At 37.8% G+C, this 16,552-nt stretch overlaps 1 protein-coding gene across 1 annotated transcript in view; it reads left to right on the plus strand.

Moving 5' to 3' along the window:
* The window catches only part of pigg (phosphatidylinositol glycan anchor biosynthesis class G), a 118,158-nt gene that overhangs the window by 67,758 nt on the left and 33,848 nt on the right, over positions 1-16,552 (plus strand). Inside the window, exon 9 of the mRNA XM_026917949.3 lies at positions 3,048-3,463. Coding sequence (XP_026773750.1) covers positions 3,048-3,463 — 416 coding nt within the window. The remainder of the gene's footprint in view (positions 1-3,047; positions 3,464-16,552) is intronic.

Raw genomic sequence — 16,552 nt, forward strand, 5'->3', positions numbered from 1 at the left:
AAGAAGTAGGCAGAGAGGGAGAGACGAGAGAGTGAGGAGGTCTTCTTTAGTCTCTGCAAAAGCATTTATATTTATCCTTTTGAGTCTTTTTCTCTTGTAGGGAAACCTCCAAGTTATTTCGAGATGCAGGTTTTGATAAGTTGCTGGTGATGGGAAGTGCTCAAAATAACAAACCGAGACAATCATCAGAGGCCGTCTTCTGCTCATACGATGCATGAATTAGCATATAAATAGTAAAGTCTGTGGTTTTTTTTTTTTTGTTTTTTTTTTTGTCTTTCATTCTTATTTTAGCCTCACCATGATTTCTTCTTATTCTGTGATCAAAAACCACAACCAGCAGAGACCAAAACAAAGAGCAGAGTAGCAAACTCTGGCAAATAATCTCCAAAAGCATGGTTTTCAGTCAATTTGGGCTTCAGGTGTGCAAGTATTCCAGTAGAGGGGAAGAACGACTTGAAAGGGAGAGAGCGAGAGAGCGAGAGAGAGAGAGAGAGGGAGGGAGGAAGGAACGGAGGGAGGGGTGGTAATATTTTTTTCTCCCACTCTCCATGATTGTGCTTACACAAACGTCAGTGTTGGTATGTTGGTTACACAATTCATTTTCCCCTTGGCTAAGTTCTTCTCAGCGTTGCTCTAGGTGATGGATGGTAGCTCGTTGGTCATTGCACTGGGGCCCTGTCACAGCCCAGAGGAGTAGGATGTCCCTATGGTAACTGGTGTCATGGCTACACATGTTTGTATCCATCATGATGCTTAGACACGGAGTAACTAATTAGGATTTCATTAATGCACAAAGGCAAGATGGACTCTGAGTGTGTTTCCTGTGCATAACTCAGAGCCATATTTCCAGAAGATTTTCATTACTCAGAAGTATAAGATTACTAGATTTCCTCATGGCAGTGCTGCACCTCTCTACAGTAAATGTAGAGAGTCCTAGACGGTTGCGTTCTAGCATTTAGCAACGATTGACAGGCTACATTACGAGTGTGTGTTGTTAGCCATGGGCTATATTAAAGGAAACCTTCTCCTGTGGTATTTATTGTCCATTTCAGTAGTGTGTGTTGTAGTAAGCGCTCTCTTGGGGAATGTTTCTGTTGTCGGTCTGGCATGCAAAGGCAATAGCCGTGTATGTATGTTTGTCCACTTTTTATTGCTTAGCCCTCTAAACATTGCTCCCAGGAGTTAACACACTGAGGGTAGCACTGTAGCATGTGTGTGGTTAGCCCACAGCTTACACAATAAATAGGTGACTTTCAGGATGCTTTCAGTATTGTACTGTGTGTTGGCATTTCTTCCTGAACTCTTTTTTTCTTTTATTCTAGTTCATGGGTATTTAATTAAAATGTATAAAGGACCAGTTCCATAAACTTCCTTGCTTCCACATGTCCAGATACGTAATGACCATGACTGAGTGTAAGATATTTACTTATAAATGCTTAAACATTCGTGGCTATGAAATGAAACAGTTTGAAACCGTTTTGTTTCATAGTGGAGCTAAACACAAGCTTCTCTGTCCATTTTAAGTTTGTCCCTGACTTCTTTTTGAAGAGAGAATAAATAACATGAAAAATCTATAAACTTTCTGTGAAAACTCCCCCCTTTCTTACATAATGTTTTTAACCCTGTAGCTAGTTTCTGATCCTATGAGCCACTTTCTGCTAAATAATATATTTAATAAATAGTAATAAATAGTACTATTTATTAATAATGTGTCAAATAAAAATAACATTTAACTTGTAAAATAATAATAATAACAATAATAATAATACTACTATTACTACTACTACTACTACTAATAATAATAATAATTATAATAATAATATGCAAGTGTCTAGTGCAGGAACCAGGAGTACAATTATTCGTAATTGCACTAAATGTAATTATAAATAATTGTATTCCTGGTTCCTGCACTAGACACTTGCATATTGTTGTTATTATTATTATTATTATTATTATTATTATTATTATTATTATTATTATTATTGTACAAGTTGAATTGTATTATTATTTTAAATATTATTAATAAATTGTACTATTTAATACTATTTATTAAATATATTATTTATTAATATTGCCATTACTATATATCATTCCTATTATTTATTATATATCACAATTGTACCACTCCTTTTAATGCACCCTGAACTGCATCCAGCAGCTATTTCTACCTCCACAATAAAAACCTACCATTGCTGCCTAAAGGTGCAATATTTGTATATTATAAAGGTAATTGTGTTGTGTTGTCTGAGATATGTGTGTTGAATGTATCATGTTGTGACCAAACACCAAGAAAAATACATGTAAATGTAAATAATACATGTAAATGTGTATGGCCAATAAAATCATTCTGATTTTGATAATTTACATAAATGCATGTGATTGGCTACAACAAGCCAAGAAGCTACAGTGGTTGTTTTGAAAACTAGAGTCGCTGAATGATGTTTTTCACTGATGATGAATGAATTTATTAACTATGTCTATCATCTCTGCTACAGTATTTTTTTCAAGTACTTGGGTCAGTTTGCTGAAGTATTTTGCTGGGTCCACATCCGGACCGTGGTCCACCAGTTGACGACCTATTTTCTCCTTCCTTCTTGTAACATCTCACCATCTTTCCATTAATTCCTCCCTGTCTTTGTCCGAAGCTGTAGCATGGAGTTATTTTCCGCACGTAGTATCATGAACTGACAAGCACGATGTGAGATTGTATTTTTCCCCTCAGTGTTCAAGGCAGGAATTTGGTTCCGGTTCAGTTGAACCTAACAGAAATTTGGTTAAGCCTCCTCTTTTCACCACAGCATCCTGCACTGCAGGAATCATGCTGCTGATTTCAGTGTAGCTCATTTGGCAGAAAGTACATTTTACACTTGCCTGCATTCCAGGCTCTTAACACCTTTATTCCTATGATTTAATTTAAAGTCCTTTAATTAGTTCTCAGCACGTCCTAACATGGCTGAGAGCTCAAGTGAGAGAGAAGCTATTGCAAGCACACTGTCAGCGGGTGTGAGTTTTACATCTCTCTCTCTCTCTTTCTCTCTTTCTCTCAGACCTCTTCCTCAGAGTGGACTCTGTCTGAACTGGACATCCTGCTCCTGATCGGCACACTCGGCCACACTCTCAGCTTGGCCTCCAGTAGCTTTGTAGAAGAGGAACACCAGACATGGTACTTCCTGCTCAACACGCTTTGCCTGGCCGTCTTCCAGGATGTCTGCAGGAAGTACTTCAGGGAAAAGAGATGCTCAGGTGAAGAAGAGGAGGAAAACCTTCTCCTGCCTTCTACCGTGGAGGAAAAAGGTGCATCTTTCTCTCCAGTGGCTGAGCTTGGGGTCAGCGCAGACTCGGAGAAGTGGTTAGCCCTGGCCACGCCGCTCCTCACTCTGACATGCTGTCGAATGCTCAGGTCTCTAAACCAGACCGGGGTGCAGTGGGCACATCTGCCTGACCTGAGCCACTGGCTCAACAGGTGAGAAAGAAAAAACTGAACATAACACATTGTACTGTCGTGTCATTTAGTTTTTGTAGAGAACTCCGTAGCACGATAATTTTAAATCAGTATGAAAGAAAACAGTACATTTTCAATGGACAAAGGTTTGGAATTTGCAGGAAAGACAACACCTATATCGTGTGAAGGTGGCTGTTTTGTTTCTGTTTCATGACTTTCGATGGAACTTTTATTGATAAAGAGAAGATTTAAATGGATAAGTGGTAGTGTAAACTGAGTTTATGAATATTTCCTGATAAATATGTTTGCTAGGACCATACTGCCTAATGTACAAATAGTACAAAGAATATTGATAATGTATTCAGTATTGTAGTTTTCCCATTTTATATGTATTCAAGGCAGTGATATCTAGGAAAAATAACAACTTTTGTGGCCGCTAATTTCTTAGATGGCTTAGATGGCTAGCTATCCAGCCTAAAAATGTAGAATGAAATAGTTTTGGACAGAGCCTTGTATTTGTTGTGCTATCTGGAGTATGTGTCTGGCATTAATCTGTAAGAACAAACTGTTTTACATCTTTATGCCTCTGCCACCAGGTGGTAAAGTGGTAGGGTTGTCCATCCATACGCCTGTCCCAGATTCCCATTAGCACAATATCTCAAGAATGAGTGGTTAAATGTTTGTAGGATTTATATGGGATTAGTACTGTATCCAGCAGATTAACCGAGTAGATTTTGGAGTTCATCCAAACATTGTTTGTCATACAAAGATGTTACTTACATGCTCATGTTCAGAAACTCAAGTCCTATTTTCTGGCTAGCTACGATATTTGCCATTGGTCCATATGTCCATCTGTGCATCTTTCATGTATACGGAATTATCATTATAATGAACAGATGAACTGATTAGATTTCCCACAATGTCTGATGTCTGAAACAGTTCTTCTTCTAAAGCTTCCTTCCTGTTTGTCATACAGAGATGTTACGTACGTGTTCATGCTCAGGAAATCAAGGCCCATTTTATGGTTATTTACAATTATTGCCAACCATCTGTCTGTCCATCCATCCACCATCTCTCCATCCAAGATGAACATATTGGATTTTGGAATTGAATCCAAACAGGGTCAAAGTCAAAGCAAGGTCAAATGTCTGAAATTGACAAACAGGAAGGAAGAAAAACATACACGGAAGATGGATGGATGGATGGATGGATAGATAGATTCCAGAGGGAAATTCACACATTACAGCAGCAGCAGTAGAATAGTGTTTGCAGTAAGAAATAATCAAGAGTGAAATAAGTGACAGTGCAAGTAGTAACAACAGATTTGCAATGAAGTAGATATGATCAGCAGAGCATCCACACAAAGTTGCATAGTGCAATTATATAGTGAGCAGCGCAGTAAACAGAATGGCACCAAGTGCAAAAATGCAAACTGATGTAAGATGAGCTTATTCAAGGAGTAGGCTCTAATGCACAATAATGTCCTGGCACTGTGATGAACTGTTGTATAGGGTGTTGGTTAAAAAAAAAAAAAAAAAAAAAAGAAGGAAAAAAAGACCTCCTGTACCATTCCTTGCTACAGCTGAGCTAAATAAGCCTGTTAGTACAATATCTCAGGAACAAGTGCTTGAATGTTTGTAGGATTTATACGGAACTACCGTTGGGATCAGCAGGTGAAATGACTGGATTTTGGAATTGATCCAAACAGGGTCAAGGTATCAGCAAGGTATAATGTCTAAAACAGTTTTCTGAAATAGCTTCCTTCTTGTTTGAAGTATATTTCAAGGGTATTTCAGGCATACAAAATTAATAACAAGAAGGGCTAGATTCGTTGGTGGTGGAGACAGCCCTGTCGATGCAGTTGGCACTGAGTTCCACTTTCTCGAAAGTTTAGAAATATGCAGATATTAGTTTTAAAAAAAAAACATTCTAGATTGAAATACAGATAGTGAGTAAGAAGGTGAAATCCAAGTTTCTGTACTTAATGATTCAGTATATGTATGATCAACATAAGATGAACAAGGATAGCATGGCATGGGTTCTTCAACCATACAAGGTAATATTTGTTAAGTTCGCTTAGAGAAAACCAATATTTAATGATAGTGAACAGGTTCATTACTATATTCATGTACAATCCCTCTGTTAGTCTTGTCATGTGGCTTCTAGTCTCACCATTTCTGACAGCAGCATTTCATTTCATTAAACACATTTCATTAAAAACTCTCAAAGTCTATTTTTAACGGGCTGAGCATTAGTCAGACTGGAGAACTTCAGCTCCAGTATAAATCTGGGGTGTCAGTGTGAGAGACTGACACTCATTTAAAGAAAGCTTTAAAGCTCAAATAGTAACTCTAGAGAATCTTACTCTATCCAAATTGGATCTTATATTTAAGCTTTCTCACATTTAAGACTTCTGAAAAGCTGGAACTGGGTTCAGTTAGACATTTTTATAGTTAAGAAAAGGCAAGTTGTTAAGGGAAACCCAGTGAACTGTAAATGCAGCACCAAATTCAGCGTTTGTAATTATTTAAAGTGGATAAACTAGAATAAGATGAATTGGCTTAAAGCTTCTTGAACACCTTAAGTGAGTGGTATGTAATTATCATGTTTGTCTGTGGTAATTACCGTGTGTGTGTGTGTGTGTGTGTGTGTGTGGGCATACTTGTATATCTTGATGGGGACCAAATGTCCCCATGAGGATAGGAATTTTTTGATTTTTTTGATTAAAAAAACCCAAAAACTAAGAGTCAAAAGGTTTCCTTACTGCTAGATATAGTATTAATTAGCTGCATTACTAAGTATGTGAATGGAGGGTCCTCATGATGGACCTCATTTATTAATCTGGAAACAAATGAATTTATTTATGAATCATTCATAGGTGTTTTTATACAAGACATTTGGTATTCATGAAAATCCTGTTAGTTCAGATAGTGTTGTGTGTAAATTTATGTGTAAAGAGACTAATGTACTGATGAATTCGTGCAATTTTATACATGGATTACATTGTCAAGTTTTAATAATTGATTTCACGCACAAATGTAATGAAAATTTTGTGAAGCCCAATCACTTAATATTAAAGAAATATTAAATATGGATAATTATAGTATAGTAATAATAATATTTATTATAATAACAATTAAAGAAATGCATAAATTAAGGCAAGGAAGACCAGTCATTCACTTAAGACAAAAGAAATGCTGCTGTATGAAAGGAGGATGTGCTGCAATGGCTCAGATGGTGTATAAGTCAGTTCTGTTTGGCATCTTCTTTAATGTGATGCAACACTTTAGAGCCTGCACTAAGTGACTAATAAGTGACCGATATGGTATGTCTCAATCTGCAATGTGCCCTACACTCCCATATGTGGTGTGTGCCATCATTGCCTCATTGCATCATTGGTGCTGTTACTCTGTAAATTAATATTTTATTGATGTAGACATGAATCAAAATAACTTCCACATCTGCCTCTGAGAAAGTTTAGCCATCAGTTCATGCTTTCAGCTCACTGTAAGCTTTAACTTTCACAGATTTTTGTCAGCATCGCTAAATGCAAATGAGCTGCGGCGTGAACACACATTGCACTTTACAGCTGATTGATATTCATTGAGGCCTACGAAAGCATTTACAAAAACATATATATAAAATATAAATGAGGCCCAAGGATAATAGGCCACACGTGTATGTATATATGAGCGTGTTTGTCAAGACAAAAAATTTCCTGATTATATAGAAGAAAAAAAATAAATAAACAGAAGTAGCCATGTCAGGACCAGCAGCACTTTGAAACACTAAGGCACTGGACACAAGATTTGCAATTGTGACGTGTGAGTGCCCATTGATTTGAACAGAAAAACACACACACAAGAAACATCCGCTTTTCTTTTGCAAACACTAAGCCACACTTATGGCATTGGATTTGAGCAATTTTATGTCTAGCGGAAGCCTGAAAATAGTGCCGCTCAATACGTGCAGGTCTCGAGTGCACTGCCTTAGCGTGTCTAAAAAGCCTGGGCCGAGCCCATACTCTCTCTGCACTTAGTGATAAATAACCATGATTGCGCTCATTATAAATCCAGACTTGTTACGGCAGGATGATGGACAGATACTAGACTCAGCGATGGGTAGCAGGGGTCAACAGAGGGGAGAGACGTGCCATGTAGCTTTCTTTGCTGTGTCTGACTACTTCCTCTCATTACAGAAAGAATGAATCAGAGCAGCAGGCAGGTTACTAAGACCCCCGGAGCCTACCTCATGATTCACGCTGTGAAAGGATATTAATGCTCTTTAGAACGGAGGAGCGGAAGATGTGTGTGTGGGTGTGTGTGTGTGTGTGTGTGTGTGTGTGTGTGTGTGCGTGGATGTGCAAGCGTACATGTTCATGGGTGCTTGCAGATGCGGTTGCCCGTGTGTGCATGTGTGTGTCTTGTCAACCATTTCAGCTCTGCATTAAAGTGTGTGTAATTTGCAGACAGTCTATATCATCTAGATCGTTACAGACTAAGTTGTTGCTGTCAGTCAGAAGACATTAGACAGTCGGATTTACTGTCAAGCACCTGTCAAAGGCAAATATGCCTGTGCTTTTCAGATTTCTGAATAAATATACCCAATTCACAGTGGTGCAAACTAGCAGAGAAGGGAAAAAAATGGTTTAAACCATTACTCTATATCAGGGGTCATCAGTTGCTGGACCGCAAGCAAAGTATTTCAGCGGCTCAAACTAGTAAAGCAGAACCGATCAACATATGAAAAATTAGCCATAGTTCACCGACTCCAGCTTTTTAAAATAAACCTTTGTGGCTTCTGTAGCAGATTCTCTTTTGCAGCTTATCCAACCACACACATTTATGTAAATTATTTCGCTGATGGCAGCTCATGGAGAAAGGACTTTCTTTCACAGACTTGGGAGTTTTTTATTGTCATAATTTCATTTACGCTTTCTGATCTAATTAATGAAGTGGCAACATGACATTAAAGGAAAGTCAGCCACGAAAACAGAATGTTTAAGATGATTTGACAGAGAAGTATGTGCTTCTTCTCCACTTCAAGTTCAAAATGGATATCTCATCTGTTCAGATTCCGTGGTGCTAATTAAGTGATAACATGAAGCACCACTGCATAACCACTTACGCATATCCTTTTCAAATTGGTGTGTCTTCTTTATAGCGATTTAGCACCAACTAACCACTGAAATGTAAGTGTTGTCACCATTCAGTCATCTTAGTTGCTAACTGGGACCTTTGTAAGCAAGGAATTTGACCTGGCTGGACAAAATTTAGTTGAATACGCCTCCATACATTATCAACAAACCTGAAGGATATCTCTAGTTGAGACCAATTATGTACTCGAGTGATGTAGCTGAGGTTGAGGAACGGTCAGAGACAGAACTTGGGTACAGATATTTGGAGCAATAAATATATACATATTAGGCTTGTGATATCGTGTGTAATATGCTATTGTCCTATCATGCCCCCTAACTATTGCTAATTGACGACAGTATCACCTGTAGCTTTGAGAGGGGAAAAGAAGAGGGTGTGGCCAGATATACATAATGCATGTCATGTTCACGTTATGTCATTACAGAAAGAATACCGGAAGCGGTTTACGAGTCGACTGTAGCTGCTAGGTGCTAGTTTACTCAGATTTCTTTTTTCCTTTTTCTTTTTTTTTTGGCTTAATTACCCATTAACATGGTCAGGAATGCTGCCAAACTGAAGTCAGGACTGTACATAAACATGACACATTATGAGCTATAACTAAATTCATTATAAAATTCACGTACAAGTGTATAAACTACACGTGCACATGCTCTGAGGTGAACAGCAGTGGAGGTGCTTACTGAATTCTTGTTTAGTGAAGTCACCCTGATATACAACACATTTTTATTTTCTTAATTTAAACCCCTGTTCATGTTTTGCGAGCGAAGACATTCACAGCTTTATCTGTTTAGCGAACACGGGCAAGATGAATGAGAGAAATGTTTTTTGCTCTGCTCCGAAATCAGAAAGGCTATTAAGGTTCGTATAGACCTACAAAACAGGCGAAAAGGAAACACATTACGAGATACAACACCGTTTGAACCGTCCGACTTGATAGCCATCGCAGTAGTTGGAATCTATCTGTGATTCCGGATACTATCATCAATCAGACCAAGCCTGATACAGATACAGATACAGATAGTGGCATCGCATTACATCCCAAGTACATGTTAACAAACTGGGCCTCCCTAGTTAGCCATAATCTCTGGTTGAAAAGTAGAAAACAACATCTCTCATACGCAAATACTTGGCAAGCAGCGATGCTCTAAAGATGATGTGGAATATCGGGAGCCATATTTATCACGTCTCTCTGAATTACCCCTAAGAATTGTGCTTAAATTGTGTTTAGCGTTCCTCACAGCTTAGAGCAGAATCTAGGAGTTCAAACCGAGTATCAGAGGAGTAGAAGCGACATTTATGAATGAATTCCTTAAGTGTTTTACAACACCATCATGCCTTGTTCTCCTATTAACTGTACTTGTTATCTGTAATGTCTGTAAATGTCTTCTGATTCACATACGCTCGTTCGTTTTCTCAGGGCTTTACCGTTTTAGGTTTGATCATTTACTCCGATGAGCCCTGGCAAGCCAGCCATCCCCATGAAGGCATATTGTTTATCACTTCTTGCCGAGTGTTAGGGAAAGAAATGTGTGAATGATATGGGGTGCTCTAAGTGCTAACAATGTTCTATCTATTCTGATTGTCTGCTGTTGGTCTCAGATCGTCACTGCTGCATCATTGCAGCTTCCCAGGTGCTAAGAAATGCTCTGTGACACAGCATTAAAAAAAACTTGCACAGAAAATATTTATAAAAGTTCTACTATATGCTGCTTAACCTATTTTTTCATTCAGGCTGTCTGAATCCTTTCTGCATTGTTGAAATTAATGTGCATTATCACATACTAATTCACTAGAACACAGTCACTGGCTCTCTCAATTTTTTTAATTATAGGCACTATTATGTCTGAGGAATCTTGATTAATTCTCATAATTTTCAAGCCATTATGCCCGATGTCCTACTCAGAGAGCTTTAATGAATATGAGCCCACATCTGATACGGTTAACTATGGGCACTGAACTGATACTGAATGCTTGTAACGTTTTAAACATGGTTTAATTTGTCCTTTCTGCTCTCAGGTTAGTATTTGCTCTCTTTGATTATTGCTTGGAGTTTGCACTTGTTCATATTTTATTACCTGACTGGGAAAGTTATACAGAAAGGCAACTGCTTTCTTTTTAAAAGTCATGTTCATGCACTCTTCTCTGTCAAGAGCTTTAAGGAATGCAGCCTGTTGGCTTTGACAGCACTTTATCTGGAGGTTTAGAACACGATTTTCATACATAATGACGCATAAAGGGGAAGATAATGAGATGCAATGGCAGAGAAATGAGAAAATATTAGAGATAATCGTCTGAAAAGTAATTTAATTCTTTTTCTCATTGATGAATCATGTGTCATTTTTAAATATTTAAGTCTTACTTGGGTAATTGTTGAGGCAGTCACATTGTTTAAACAGGCTGATTAGATGAAGGCCGTCCCATTGTGTGGTAATAGTTTAAAATAAATAAATAAATAAAAAAATATCAGAGCCCATTCCAGCTGAGCAAATATTTGCAGGCAAAACTAAACTAGATATCACAAAACCCAGGAAATGTAAACACATATCTTTCTGGATTCCCAAAATTGCAAGGGAAATTATGTTAACAAACGTGGGTGGAATTATAAACTGCAAAAGTTTTTCCACTAGGCCCCCAGTTTTGGCTCGATGTGGTTGCCACTGTCGTGCGTAGATCATGTTTAGAGTTCGAATCCCAGCCGTGCCCTAGCCATCTGTGCCTGGGAGTCCTGTAGTGCTTTTCCACCAAACAGCACGGCGCAGCCTTGCAACAAATCCAGACTCGGGGCTATACGCAACCTCAGAGACTACATATGTCAGTTTCCCGTTAAATAACGCTTCCCCTGAAAGTAGGTGGAGTTAGGTAATTGGAACCAGTAGTAAAATACTACAAAAATCTTTAATAAAAATTGATTTTGAAATGAATCCAGACATGTGGCTCTGTCGTACGTCACGCTCACTGGTGGAACTTTTGAGCATGAGATGTAACAAGTGTGTTTAAATGGCTGCACATCATCCCAAAACCAGTCACGTGTTCTAATATTTTTATATTAGCTAAAAATATAGAGATTTTAATTTCAAATACAACAGAAAGACAAGTTGTCACACATTTTATGTGCATTCTATTGTTTATGGATTGCACTAGGTAGAGGCAATAGCACCACAATGATCACCCAAAGTGAATAAAAAGCTATTTGGAACCTAGCCTGCAGCTTCAAGATGGGGAATTCTACTTGGCTTTTACTTCATGTAAGAATTTAAAATCAGGCTAAATAGCAGTATGAAAACATTACTGTTGATACATGTGAAACATTTCTGAATATGAAAAATGTTCTAAATTTTTCACATATCCTCCTCAATCGGGCAGAATAAAAGGATATTTGGCAACAGATCACAACTGTGGCACACCGTCTCTACACTTTATTTATTTATTTATTTTTTAAGATTTTCGCGCGATTTTAGCCAAAGACATTATGACGGCAGTTCTGTGGCCAATTCTGCAGTTGACCAATCAATGGTTTGCTCTAGTCAAACTCCACCCACTTACTTTGCTTTTAACTTTTGCTTTTAACTTGCTTTGAATGGTGGAAAAATCCGATAATAGGATAATTTACTGAGCCAAGCCGTGTAGTAGCATGCGGTTAGCTGCCCTGTTACACTGTCTAACCAGCAGCTTGAAAACATACAGGGAAAGCATGTAGGTTTCACATTTTCAGAAAGATCCCTGTTGCTCAGAGGTGTTCAATCCTTTTTCCCATAATCTCCACTTCCCAGTTTTTTGAGAACTCATCATATAGAACAGAATTGTTCATCAATAGTGTCGAAAAGTATAAAAGTCAGGTCATGAGTACATGAAGTTCACTTCATTAATCTTTCCGAGTTTATGTTTAATAAACATTTACTAGGAATTAACTTCATTTTACCATAATGTTATGGACTTTTCTGTGCAGTAAGCATTATACAGGCTAATAATAAAGCATTTCTGTGCATGAGTATAAGTATACGAGGCTACTGTAATCCGCAATGCACACGTGCACAAATATTCTGAAGAGTAGACACTGTGAATATTCCAGTGGCGTCCCTAATAAATATAAATCACTGATACTACATGATAGTTAAATAGTTCATTAAATGATAGTTACGTCAGAAACACATTGATAGATTTAATTTCACATTAACAGTGAACTCAAAAAATATCCATTTACCGTGACAGAAAGCGAGAGTGCCATAACTGGGCATATTTCAAGGAGAGAGCTCAGAACACCTGCGCAGCTGTCAGTCATTCCAGATTCACATATCAATCATCAGTTGCTTTTATTAAGGGAAAAAAAAAAGATTGCTCTTTTGGCATATTTTTGCATTCTGCAGTTAACATTCATAGCTCCTATGCAAAATATGTAAAATTTGGCAGGTTTGAAACAGTCATTTAAGTTGGTATTTGTCATCTCACCCCCCACCCCCCTGTGATTCCTTTCTGTAAGGATACATTTACTTAACATTTATGGGAGGAGTCAGATCTTTGTAATGGTCAGTAGGTTTTCTGCCACAGGAGAGTCTTCAAAACAAAGATCGTTTATTGCTGCTATAACATAAGTGAAACAGGAACTAACTTCTCTTGTGGGCATTGCACAATATTACATTTAGCTATAAGCAGTTAAATGCATGAAATGGCATTCATTAATAGAATAAAAAGTTCAGTTGTTGGGAAATCGCTGAGGTATAAAAGAATAGCAGCTCAGCACGTGCTGTTATAGGAAAATCATCTGCTTTGCTTCCGTGTCACGTCAGATCATATCATACCCCATTGTTGATTATTTTCTATAAGATTACACCCTGTCATGTTTTATTTCTTACTAAGTCCATATTTTGTATTCACTGATCACATGGTGTATCTCTCTGTGTAACCTGCTTTACATCAGGGACATGGTCAGTAATTTGCTGTGTAATGACAAGCAGCTCTGTGCATGCAGATGAAGTGCACATCGGAGGTTTGAGAGCAGTGAGTCATCCACTCTGCCAGTGTTTTTCATGTTTCGTCTGCGAGACACTGAGGGCTAAATGTTAGGCGAGATTGGGCTCAGACACCTCACACTTGACTCAGGAGGAGCTGCAGATTCGACTGCCAAACATTGTTCCTCTTACAGATGGCTTGTCAGACCACTTCTTGCATACAACAAGAATGCTTACAATATTATTAGTGTGTGCAGTTGTTTTTCCCTCAGAGTGTTGAGGGAGTTAGAATTCTGCCCAGTGTCTCAGTGGAAGGAGATACAAGGTCATGAGGATCACAGCAAGGTCCTGTTTGTGTGCCGTGTACTGTGTATGTACACACTCAGAGCCTGGCCTCTCATCTTACATGCACTTTATCTGTTGACTCGCATATATGTGTAGTGCTCCAGGGTTATCCGTATCTGTATTTGGATTTAAACCTGATGTGGCCTACTGGAAAACCCAAGGAAATAATAAACAGATGTAGTTATGCCAGAACTGTGAAGTTCCTATGCCAGCTCTGACAGTTCCTCAACCTCAGCTACATCATTCAAGTATACAAACAGTTATGTTTGTATGTTTGTTCGTACCTGTCCCCGATAATTTCTAACAGTTGGTTAAAACTGTTTCCAAAAATATAAACAGTAGCCTAATTTAAAGCACCATAACACTGACCATTCAGTTACAAAGGATCATCACACATTCATGTTAATAAACTGTAAGCTCCATATCTGAGCACATGAACACCTCTAGTTTCAACCAAATGCCCTGTGAAACATTCTAGCAAGCAAAAAAACAAAACAAAAAAACAATCAAATAGCACACATCCTATTCGTATCTATGATTGTATATGTTTCGAACACATTATCTGTCCATTCCAAATAATGTATTCATATTCAATTACATCCCTAACACAAACACACACTTTTAACAATATCCTCCTCCTTCTCAGTCAAATACACTTGTCTTAGTCTTGATGCCCCACACATGATTACCTTAGATGAGAAAAGAACACAGCCAGCATGCTAAAAAGGAATATTAGTCCCACTTCTCATACACACACCACACACACTCATATATATGCAAAAGCTATGCATGCTTCTATGATTTCCAACACATTAAATCCCCCTAGTTAGGTCATAAATTTCTGGTTTCTTCAAGCAACTCTCCAGGCCAAAAATGTAATCATTAATACATGTCTTGTAAACATGCCTACTCGTCCCACTTTCAGCAGAGACACAGTGATCTGTCGAGATCACTCGAGAAGACATGGAAGATCTACCACTGATGATGCATCTTGAAGTTTGGAAGTGAACTAGTAAGCTAGCTGCAGCTCATTAGACTCACTAACTAGCAGAAAGATACTCTATCTAATCATGAAATTATTGAGCCAGATATTTAAAGTCCATGAACATTTTTTTGGACCAGGTTACATTTAGTAAACAGTAATGGTAAACAGATGACCGACGGTGGATCAGTGGTTAGCGTTGCAGCCTCACAGCTCCGTGGTTTGACCCTGAGCTACGGTCTGTGTGTTTTTTTGTTTTTTTTTTTGCATGTTCTCCATGTGTTATTGTGGAACCGATGTACACTTTTGAATTAAGTAAATTCAATACGTTTCAGTGTAATGAGTTAAAGCTAGCTTACTAGTTTACTTTCACCTTTATAATGCATCATCAGGAGTGGGTTTTCAAACAGGGATGTCTCTAGAGACCACTGTGTCTCTCCCGTAAGACGTAAGTAGACATGTTCACAACTGATATGTACAGAAATCTGTTTTAACTAAGGGCATTTAATGTGTTTCTGCATGTGCTATGAATTTTTTTCAGTCTGTGTGCATGATGTCTTACAAAGGTCACTCGTCCCATCTAGCGTGTAAGTCTCACGCCCAGTTTCCCAGGATGCACTCTGAATTCCCCTGTACCCTGACTAGGATAAAGTGGTTGCAGATTAATGAATAAGTCTCATGCATAGATCTGATTACATGGGTGACGACAGCCTAAAAGCTAATGTTGGAAAGTGTCAGATACGATAAAGTGAGCTAGTTAAAGCAGGGTTTACACTGTGCTGTTTCAGCAGTCGTTTAAGATTATTATTTGTCACATTGTACAAGATGATCCCAATAACATTTTCAGGGACTCCTCCCATCCCAGTCACAAACAACCTCCTTCCTTTCAGGAGGTGATATAGGAATGTTCATATCAGAACCAGCAGGCTCAGGGCCAGCTTCTTCCCCACAACCATTACCCTACTGAACTCTACACTATACCATTAGGCCACTGATTATTTTTACTGCCTGTAATCATCCTGCAGCTCTATGCTCTACTGTATATTCTGTATTATCGCTATATAATTGTAGATACATAACATTCATACTGTAGATTCATAGGTTATATTTATATATCTGTATATTATCTGTATATATTTATACTGTTTTATATACAGTGTACATATCTCTTACATATATTTTTGACTAATACTGGCATATATATATATATATATATATATATATATATATATATATATATATATATATATATATATTTACGTACATACATAAAATACCTATTAGAGTTTTTCTATTATAACATAGTGTAATTACCATTTATACTACTGTACTACTATCTACTCAATAGCTACTGCAATATATATATTTATATATATCGCATATTCAAACTGCACTTTGCTAATTTGCAAAACGCTGCTATTTGCACTTCTGGTAGATGGTAAACTGTATTTCGTTGCTGAATACCTGCACTATGCAATGACAGTGAAGTTGTATCTATCTGTCTATCTATAAAATCTAGGTTGAATTCAATAACAGACTGTGCGACAAAGACATTAAAGAAAATTACTACATTATGCTGATGTCATCAGTCAGTGTCACATAAAAAGAAACAATCCCTCTGTATAATGGACAACGATATCATGTCTAGAGAAAACACATTTTAAAAGGCAGAGAAGTGGAT

The sequence above is a fragment of the Pangasianodon hypophthalmus genome, chromosome 7 (assembly GCF_027358585.1).
Source record: "Pangasianodon hypophthalmus isolate fPanHyp1 chromosome 7, fPanHyp1.pri, whole genome shotgun sequence".
Classification (NCBI taxonomy): Eukaryota; Metazoa; Chordata; class Actinopteri; order Siluriformes; family Pangasiidae; genus Pangasianodon; species Pangasianodon hypophthalmus.